The 10,819-nt window shown below is 35.4% G+C and overlaps 1 protein-coding gene across 4 annotated transcripts; it reads right to left on the bottom strand.

Annotated features, from left to right (window-relative positions):
- Positions 1–227: 227 nt before the first annotated feature.
- Positions 228–6,944, bottom strand: LOC112191686. 4 transcript variants are annotated; one of them, XM_024331079.2, is made up of 10 exons: positions 6,593–6,944; positions 5,544–6,113; positions 4,269–5,435; positions 3,852–4,176; positions 3,500–3,758; positions 3,201–3,417; positions 2,535–2,899; positions 2,255–2,389; positions 1,086–1,289; positions 228–656 (listed from the first exon to the last, which is right to left on the bottom strand). In XM_024331079.2, the coding sequence occupies exons 1-10, from the start codon at positions 6,707–6,709 to the stop codon at positions 431–433; spliced, it is 3,585 nt and encodes a 1,194-aa protein (XP_024186847.1). In that variant the 5' UTR covers positions 6,710–6,944; the 3' UTR covers positions 228–430. The 4 variants fall into 4 exon arrangements, with proteins under 4 accessions (XP_024186847.1, XP_024186849.1, XP_024186848.1 ...); XM_024331081.2 differs by lacking the exon at positions 1,086–1,289; XM_024331080.2 differs by lacking the exon at positions 2,255–2,389.
- Between the last annotated feature and the right edge of the window lie 3,875 nt (positions 6,945–10,819).

Below are 10,819 nucleotides of genomic sequence, written 5' to 3'. Positions count from 1 at the left end.
CGAACTTGCTGTGAGAAAAAGCAGCTAAGTGTTTGGTAAACTGTTTTTAAAAGTACTGTGAAAACGAAAAGCAATTTCTGAGTGTTTGGTAAGTTGCAAAGCAAAAGTTTTGACTTGGTATAATTACCAAAATGGTCATACAAAATAAAATACATAATTTTATTTTTTGATTATGTAACCATACCAAATAAAAAAAAATTCTCATGTATTATCCTTGTACCCTTGCTTGGACTGAATAAAAGATTTCCTTTAAACCCTTAAATATGCATATTATGTTTTACACAGAAAAAACTTATAAACCCTCAAAAAGACTTCTCATGTATTATCCTTGTTTTTTCACAAAAGCAGCTCCAAAAGCTATCATTTGGTTGCTTCTCATAATCAGCTTCAGGGAGAAGTTATTTGGACCAAAACCAACTTCTAGGAAACTTTACCAAACACCATACTGTAAGCCCAAAAGCAATCCCAAAAGCAGAAGCAGCCCCAAAACCATTAGTGATGATAATGGTTTTGACAAGAACTCCAAAAGTATAGCTTCAAGGCAAGTGCTGAAATCCTTCACTCCTTCTTCACCCTTTATTTTCCATAACAATCTTTCTTTTTGGCTGACATTGCTTTTCGAAGGGACAATTGGTTTTATTGCTTTCGCTGTCTCCCTATTGAAGCAAGTGGTACATTAGCTCAAATATATGCTTGCAAAATATATCAGGTAATGAATAAGAATATGTCCATCTTTTCTATTGAAAACTAATTCTTCTTCTTCAGGACATGAACTTCAAACATCACCTATCGACATGAACAAGAAAAAGTGGATAACATGTGTGACCAAAATCGCGACCTACCTACATGATGACATGATGCTGCTGAGAATAACCTCCAGCATTAGACAGTTAGAGTTAAGTACAAATTAAACTAAGGCCTGTAAACTTCAGCATCACTAAACGACATGAGCACCTACTGTACAACTTATAGCACCCAGTAATTGTGCTCATGTTATTTCGTATCTGTTTACTTCTCTTAAAAGTGACTATGTGCAGACAACTAGACTTCCTAAATGCGTGTCAGAATAGATAGTTATGACTCACATGTCAGTGGAATTAGATGCTTCTGGCTTAGCTGCTAGAATTAGTGATGATAATTTTTTTGACAAGAACTCCAAAGTGTTAGCTTCAAGGCAAGTGCTGAGATCCTTCACTCCTCCTTCAGCGTTTATTTTCCATAACAATCCTTCTTTTTGATTGACAATGCTTCTCGAAAGGATAATTGGTTTTACTGCTTTCGCTGTCTCCCTATTGAAGCAAGTGGTACATTAGCTCAAATATATGCTTGCAAAATATATCAGGTAATGAATAAGAATATGGCCATCTTTGCTATTGAAAACTAATTCCTTTTTTTCAGGACATGAACTTCAACATCACCTATCGACATGAACAAGTGAAAGTGGATAATATGTGCGACCAAAATCGCGACCTACATGATGATATAAGGCTGCTGAGAATAACCTCCAGCTTTAGACATATGGAGTTTAAGTATATGATATTTACAAATTAAATTAAGGCCTATAAACTCCAGCATCACTGATGTAGAACAGATAGCGGTCCAATTTCAAGAACAATTGGATCGTGCTAAGGGTGGAAACCGAAAAGTGACTAGTAGACGTGAAATGGGCCTCCGGAGTCTGATCGGGACGCACTTTAGCTTTCCGGAAAGGGAATCGCACCAGAAAGCAAACTCGGACGTGTGACCTTTTTCGGGCTTTCGGGATCGTTTAGGGCCTCAAAACGGCATTTTTCTATTTTACCCGTTTTTGGTTTTCTTAGTTATTTTTGGATTGTTTTCGTTTTTGTCCATGGGCCTTAGGGTTTCGTTGTTAGTCGCCCTAGGGTACTTTTCTCTTATTTATGCAGCCGCAAGCGGCTGCAGAAGGATCTTATTATCTTTTATCAATATATTGAGATTATTCTCTTTTATCTCTGGTGGACTCCAGAATCGTTTGCTTAGGTTTATTGCTGGTAAACCTAGTTTATCATTCCGACTGCGTCAATCACTAAACGACATGAGCACCTACAGTAAAGATGAGGAAAAGATTTCATGCTCAGAATTGTACATCCATTCTTGGTAGTTGATTCCTATTTGCCAAAACCAATATTTATAGCAAATAGAGTTATGTATCATTTTGTTCAAATAGTTTACTTTTATTTGATTATTCACAAACTTTTTGACTTCCAAAAAAAAAGTTGGAATATATGCTGACCCATATGTTGAAGTTGCTGTTTCTCGATTAGTTGTTATACTGAAAGAAGGCAATGGTTTTGAAAGGAACTCCTCATGATCAGCTACAGGGAAATTGCCCAAGACCACCGGCCATCTCATTGGAACGATAGTATCCCTAAAGAAAATGATGCATGATGTAAACAAAGGATAAAAAGCAGTATTAGTAATCATATATGCTCCACCTATGCAATTGAAATTTCTCTGACCCAAATTGATGGAATAACAATGTATGAAAAGAAAAAATTTGAAACATCACATACCTGTCAATGCATTTGTGACGGCAGCGGTTCATCTTGTCCACTGTAAAATTCCCAAAAACAATGTCAAGACGCTTTGCTAGTTCTGGTATATGAGAAAATGGCAAAATATCCAAAAACTTCATAATTTGGATGTAATGTGCATTCTCCTTGAGAATATCTACAGTCCAAATGAGATTCAAGTTCCCTTTGATTTTATAATTCTCTAACAGTTGAGCAGAAGTCCTATCATGCACTAAAGTTCCTTTATCCTTGAGAGGTCGGCGCCATCCACTCGAAAGCTTGGTTAATAAAGCCAGCACATCCCAAAGAATCGCAGTGTCTTTTATTTTTGTTATGGAGTTCAAAAAGTCACGAGTGAAGCAAACCTGTGTGGGAAAGAAAGAAGAAATAATTATATGTCATGCAACTATTGATGAGGAAAACACAGATGTGGAATATTTTAACTACTGAACAGCATACTACATTTTATTAGAGAATACACAGATGAATTCATTTAGCAATGTAATTCCCCATTAATCTATCCTGTTTACTTAACAATTTTCTCCCTCTTTTTAGTAATGTTAATAGATGTTAATAGACCTATACACTCAATAAATGGCCGATTATTGTATGCTATGAAAATGTCAAGTTCACAATAGGAAAAGATTCGGGAAAGTAGCAGCACACCTTCCATATGGCGTTTTTGAACAGCATAGAGTCGATATTAAGCAGAGTATGAAGTTGGTCAAGCTCCAGCAGGGCAGCTGTAATAGCCTGAGTCAACTTGCTGTCTTCATCAGCATTATAAAAACAGTTCCGTTTCTTGGCATCAAGGACTAGCTTCTTCCAAACAGTGTCACTAGCAATCAAAGTTGACGCATTCCCCAATATCCACAGGCAATACCTGCATAGAAACAATTGCAGAGATCAGACATGTCTGAGATGTATCATATAGGATAACTACAATGAAATTTTATAGATAGTACCTTGCACGTGTTAAGGCAACATTTGCTCTTTGCCGGTTCGACAAGAAACCAACTGACCCATTCCCATTACATCGGACAGTAGATATAATTATCACATCTTCTTCACCACCTTGGAACCCATCAACAGATCGGACACTTACGGAGAATCCAGTATCAGAAGTTTCAGTATATTTTCTGAGTATCTCTTGAATTGCATGAACTTGAGCCTTGTATGGTGATATGACCCCAATACTAACTTTCTTCTTTGTTCCAATAAATTCTGTGGCAAAAAAGAAAAAGTAAAATCCAATTTTTAGGTCTTTGCAATGTATCACATAAATATAAGCATCGACCAACTTACTACAATAATTACCTTTATAAAGGCTTGCTACTATCCCAGAGACTACAGAAACCTCCACCATATTTTTCTGACTAAATCTGTGATCAAATTCTTCTTTTCCATTGGCTACATTTATGAAGGAAAAGGATTGGTACATTTTTCCCATGAGGAAGCACCTCTCATAGCTTCTTTCTTTGACATTTGGACCATCTACTATCTGGTTGTCGTAGAACTCCCTTTTCGGAAATAAACTGATGGATGGATGCATCCTGTACTGGACATTGAGTAGGTGCTTCTTGTGTCCCAGCTTTGCCAGCCTTCCAAACAAACTTCTTCCAAAATCAGCACTTGCTGCAATCTAGTAATTTATCACATTTATTTAGGTGCTGTAATTATAAACACCGATCACACTGTGAAAAGAATGGAAAATGTAAAGGATATAAACAAAACCTTGCTTTCAACCATGGCAGGGAGTTGCCTCTCATCTCCTACAAGGATAGCATGGCGGAGACCAGATAGTTGTAAAGGAATTGCTGATTCACATTCTTTAAGCTGAGCAGCTTCATCAATGACCAACAACTCCAGTGGTCTTGTCCCTTTTACAACATGCAATTTGGAGGAAGTTGATGCAGTACAGAATATTAAGCAAGCATTTTCTAGGCAGAAGTTCTCTAATGCATATTTGTTAATAGGAACAGAGAATTCCATTGGAAGCGACTTTAGTGTGTTTGTACACTCTGTTCTCAACTGCATAAGGCAACCAACAACGCTTCCTGGAACTTTGAAATCTTTGATTAACTTCAACCCTTCATTAGCAACACCAATAGTATGCAATGAAGATTCAATAGAGTTGAGCAAACCCAAAGCTCTGACCATGTCCTTCACCACTTCGAGTGAAATACAAGAAGTTGGTAAGTGGGTGTACAAATTTACCATACATTTCTTCAGCTCCTGACCTATTGAATCAAATTCATTCTTCACAAACTCCTCAAATGTGAACGGATAATCTTCATCTCCATTACGTTTTCGATTATCCACCTCATTTTTTTGTGCATTCTGTTTCTGCTTTTCAGCTCTCTGTTCCAAATACAAAGAATATTGTTCCTCAGGATCATCAAGTAAATGTATCATTGATTCTAACAAATGTCTCCACCCAGATAAAGGGACCAAACACTTGATGAGGATTTTAACACGATGATCAAGAAACATGTCACGAAGATCATTATTGTTGTCAATCTTCATTCGCTTCTTGTTACCAAAGAGAACTATATCTCCAAGTCCATACCTGCGATACTCGAGTGATTGGTTAACCAATCTCCGGAGTCTTGCTGCTACTTCTAGCACCGCAATATTGGTGGGAGCGCATGTGAGAGTTCTGCACTTTAACTGAAAGAGAGCAAAGAGTGTCACACTCATTGTCTTTGTCTTGCCAGTACCAGGAGGACCCCATATTAATTTTACAGAATTCTGGTGATGGCATTGAGTCAAACTGATACAGTTCAAAACAGCAGCTTCTTGGGATTCATTTAGATTTTGAGAAAAAATTGTAGGCCGTACAGCAGAAATGCCAGTATTGCATTTTTCTTGTGAGAAGCAAACTGAACAAGAATCCCCATCCTGTAAAGGAAAAAAAAAAAAACGATAAATATATTAAGAGTGCGAAAAGTATAGACAAATTAACTGTCGAGGGAAATTTTACATGAGTCTCGATATATAAATATATACATCTGAATTGGGTTGCAGAACTTTGCTAATGATATTCGTATTTCCCTCTTCTGAGTTCAAAGCCTTCCATACACGGAGATTTGTTGTCAAGTTCAAAAGATAGACAGCAAAAAGTGTTTCTCTCTTGCTCTTATGCATGTCTGGTTCTCCATAGTTGATAGGCTTCGATGATAGTATTTTAAACGGGAGAATCCGGAGATCATCAGGAAATTCATCAATATCATTTGCTTTATCAACATAAGCGATTAGATAGAACCTTGGAGGCCTGTTCAAATCATCAATGCATTTTGGTCTAACATTTGTCAAGGCAATGATATCTCCAACCTGTGGCTCATACATCGGTCCTTTGCGATTCTTATCAGTTTCTGTATCTCTGTTATACGTTATATCGTAAAACAAGACACCAGGAGGTCCAGCTGAATCTTCGATTGTCAGAATTTCACAAGTTGGTGCACGTGACAGAGTCTTCATATTCGATAGTAAATCAGCATGAGTTTCCTCAACAAGTGAAGGAATGAATGATTTCTTGTAACTCGTCAATGTCACAAATGTGTCGGGGATCCTCTGCACCTGTTAAGTGAACAAAGGAAAGAAATAAATTGACCAAAAGATAAGCACTTCCAAGTTCAAAGTTCAAACTAATTCAGTGAATCCAATGCTACTAGTGGATTGACTCAAAATGCAGAGCCAATGTTATTGGAAGGGCTATCAATGCAGGATCAAACTTACCTTACTATAAATGCAGAGCCAATGTAATGCAGAGTTAATAAACTATTTTACTAGGGAAATCTGAAAATTACTTTGGAATATCAATATGACATTTTCTCCAACCATTTTGATTGTAGACTTCAACTAAATCTGACTAATAGAAAGAAAGAAAAAAAAAAACAGAAAGTTTTGACACATATTCTCTTTTACAATAATGAAAGCACACATTTCCAGTAGTTGATGCTGAACAAGATAGCTACTTTTCTTTCTGAGAACTGGGCTTTAAGCAAGAAGTACTTGTAAATTGTAATAAAGACATAAAGGAAATTACTCAAACAAACCTGATTTCTGTAAAGATTTTCATTGAGAACATCCGAAATAGACCAAGAGAATACCAAACCCACTAGGCTGCTAGTATCTGTAACTTGTTCCTGTTTCAGCTTACTCTTCATCCCCATTAGTACTGTCTAGTCTCTTACTCAACGACTCACTACTTGATCCTACTTGATCATGAAGACAAATCAAAATTGTCGCCCGCTCGATTAACCCTTTTCATTCAAGTTTTCGAGGGTTAAGATCAAGAAGGCATCCTTTCAAAAAAAAAGAACAAGAAAGCATAGCATGATGAAGAGAGCACAGTGAAACTCCTTTTGCTTTTTCCATTTACAAAAAGGAGAACGTGTAAAACAAAGAGACGCACTTTAATAACTCGAGAAAAGAAAAAGACAAAGGCTCAGCTTATTAAGGAACCCAAAAAACACGCTAATCCAAATTAATGAAAACAGATTCGAAAAAATGATTTATATTCTTTTCCTTTTTCTCTTTCAAGGGGTAAGGGTTTCCTATCGTGTAAGAGTTCCGAAGAAAAAGTCACAGATTCAAAAAAGACAGTTATATTCTTTTTCTTTTTCTCTCTAAGAGCAACTCTAACAAATTATTTATAATTTCTTTATTATAAGGAAGTAAAAGTCAAAACTTTAGCTTTTTTTTCTTCTCCCAACTTTAAGAGCAACTCCAACAGCTTCCCCCATATTTTAATTTTTCTCTATTTTAAGAAAAAATAAGCCTCGTTTGCTCAAACAGATTCTATATAACTATCCCCATTTTATGGATAGTGAGGAAAGAGAAAATAAAATTTTCTAAATTTACAGTAAACTCTTAGAGCAACTCTAACAGCTTCCCCATATTTTGATTTTTCTCTATTTTAGGGAAAAATAAGCCTCTTTTGCTCCAAATAGATTCCCTTTAACTATCTCCATTTTAGGGATAGTGAGGAAAGAGAAAACCAAATTCCCTAAATTTATAGCAATCTCTAAAATTTTAAGAAAGAATTATGGAGATTTTAGAGATTACTGTAAAATAGAGAATTTGTTGGAGTTGAAGAAAAAACATGGGGTCGCATAACAGCTAAAACTTTGACTTTTACTTCCCTATAATACAAAAATTATGGGGAAACTGTTAGAGTTACTTTAAGGGTTTCTTATCGAGTAAGAGTTCTGATAAACATTTAAAAGCTTACCCCTTTAGAGAAAAATAAAACCCTTAGCCCACCCACCCACCCGCCCTTACATATCCTAGTGGAGAATCAAACCAGTGTTAGATTTATAACTTACCAACACATCACAGCTCATCGGCTTTTTTAAAAGGAGAGTTGTTAGTATAAGAATTTTATGTGTTGTCATTCTCTATACAAAACAATAAGTCTAAGGCCTAGGTTAGAAGTTAGAAATAAGTGTGTTTGAGGTGAAAACGAAAGTTATTAGAATACAAGACCCAACTGATCTTTGTGAAGCTCTTAAAGGTTAATCATTCATTGGATATCATAGCATCTTTGTTTCTTGATTGTGTGTTGTCGGGATTGATATCCCTATTACAATTCCAAATATACTTGAGTGCTTGGGTCGCATAGTCTTTAATTGAACTAGCCTTCCTTCACACATGCTCTGCATGTGTCAAATTTTTTTTTTTTTGAGAAAATAAAAAAGAAAAGATAATGGAAGAAAACAACTATCACAAAAAAAAAAGATAATGGGAGAGAAAAATGTATTGTAGGATTTTTTTGTGTATTTATCTTAATAAAAATATATTTATAATTGTCATAATTGTCCTTATGATTTAATTAATTCTTAAAGTTTTTTAATCTTTTAGGGTCATTTCAGTTAAATTTTTTGATTTTGGCTAACAACACATCTCTTAATAATATTATAGTTCTAATATCCTTCATTATTCAAATTCAAGATATCTCACTTATTCTATGCCACTTTTGTGACCAATTTCAACAGTTCTTTGACCTTTTTAAATAGAATATGACAGCTAGCAATTTAGTATCTAGGCATCTAGCAATAAAGTATCTAACCTCCTTTCCAAAAGATTTAATTTGATAAAAGTTGTCCAGTTACCCTTTGCATTTTACAGCTAAGGAAATTTCCATCTTTATTTGATCAGTATTTATACCATAATCATGGGCATCTTTGATAAATACTGAAATTAAAGTTTATGGTTGAAGTTGAACCACATCTTTTATGATTCAAGTTGTTTGTATTTTCTCCAATCTATATCCTGATCTTGTGTCCAATTTCCCTTTGCATTTTGTAGCTTTTCCAACTTTATTCGGTCAATCTTTTGTCCAGTTTTTCCATTTTTAAGGTTGAAGTTGTGCTTTATGCTTTCAGGACTTGGAATTTTAGAAGTGCTTTATGAACAATACCGTCACACCCCGAATTTCGAATAAAGAAATTCGAATCTGAAACACTATAACCTAACAAGCCCAAAAAGAACACTCAGAAAAATTTTCATTTAAACTACGCAAATAAAACAAATCGAACTCACAAATGTCAATACAAACTCGTTCTCTATAGTCACATATTACATCACCAAGTGTTTACAAATTAAACTGAACAACAATTCAATAAGTAACACACCCACTACACTCACTACACAGCGGAAGACTAAAACCAAAAGTACGCTTCTACATCCAAGCTACAACAGCAACGAAACCTTAGCTTTGACGACAGTTACTTTGACCTGCACAATAACCCCTACACCTTGAAATAGTGCACCGGGTTGAAACAACAAACCCGGTAAGCTTTTGCAAGTTTGTATGAGTAAACTGAAAAACCACAACAAACACCTTTTCAACTCAAGGAAGACAAATCAACACAAAGATTATTTCCACAATCAAAATCCTTTTCTTTTTAAGGAAAACACAAGTCACCACAATGACAAACCAAACCGAATCATTTGTAATCTCAACAACAAACCAAGAATTCACTCTTCTTTCCTCTCGACAATAAGCATTTATCACCATAATGACATAATAAAACATTTCTCAACTCACTATGAGTCTCAACCACAATTGCACTCACAAATTAAACTAATAAAACCAGTAATCCCTGCATAAAAAATTAGTTCAGGAAATCACTAAAAAACACACAATCCAAAATCATAGTAATCTCTGCATTGTCCGGTCACTGGAGATCAGTCACTTGTGTCCCCTCTTCCGCCACCCATTGCCAACTCTCGACGAGGAAGTGCCTCCTCAACCCTGTTGAGCCCCAGTAAGCCTCTTCATTTATTTGCAATTGCTAGTTTAGTTTCTTCTTCCATTGTCACAGTCTAGTGCTATTTAATTTGCTGAAATTATAATCTTTTCTACGCTACTGCTTTAGAACTGGACAACATGCATTCTGTAGTTGTAATTTATTGTAAAAATTTGGGTTTTTTTCTTTGTAAAATTGATTAAAATAGAAAATAAATTTGGTAAAATAAAAGAAAGAAAAGTTAAGATAAAAATAGATAGGCTAATATATATATATATAGTAAAACCAAAGTGAGAAAACAAGCCTGGTATGGTGAAGCACGTCAAAAGACGCTATCCTAAAGCCTTTGTAGCCTCCCTACATGCGGGTGCTGATTGTCTACAATACTCCAAGATACGACCCCAATACAAGCAACCAAAAGTCCGCTATGAGCACGTTCACAGTCGAATAGAATCTCCAAGTCACAGAACTGTTGCCCAAAATAATAGTAAAATATGGAATGTAGTAATCAAAGTGGTAGTATGTAAATGAGGAGTAGAGATAATCCTTTTGTTGTAAACAACTTGGGGAACATTGTTGCCTTTTATAGGCTCCAATTATCTCATGTAACCTCCATCATAAAACACACCATAAAATCAGAAAATTAAATCCAAATTGAAACTCCTATAACCCCCAAATAATTATAGGATTAAAAGCATAAGTTACAATTAAAAATCAAATTAAATTAAATTGAAGATTTTAAAATCTTTTAAAATACTAACAATCCCCCACAAAAGGTTTTAAAATCTTTAAAAGCAAAGAAAATAATATATATATATACACACACACATAGGGGCAACATAATACTATGCAGTAGGTGTAGGTGCCTTCCGGGCTTGAACCTACACTTAGTGATAATAGTTTCCATCTGAGGAACCTGAGTGACCCAATCTTGAACTCAGCCCCTTTGATCAAACTTCAACGCATTACACACATAGTATTGGTTAAGACTTGGATGCGGGGTAGCGCTATTTATGGCCATGCGCTCAA

The sequence above is a fragment of the Rosa chinensis genome, chromosome 3 (genome assembly GCF_002994745.2).
Source record: "Rosa chinensis cultivar Old Blush chromosome 3, RchiOBHm-V2, whole genome shotgun sequence".
In the NCBI taxonomy this organism is placed as follows: domain Eukaryota; kingdom Viridiplantae; phylum Streptophyta; class Magnoliopsida; order Rosales; family Rosaceae; genus Rosa; species Rosa chinensis.
This window is presented reverse-complemented; position numbering and strand designations above follow the sequence as displayed.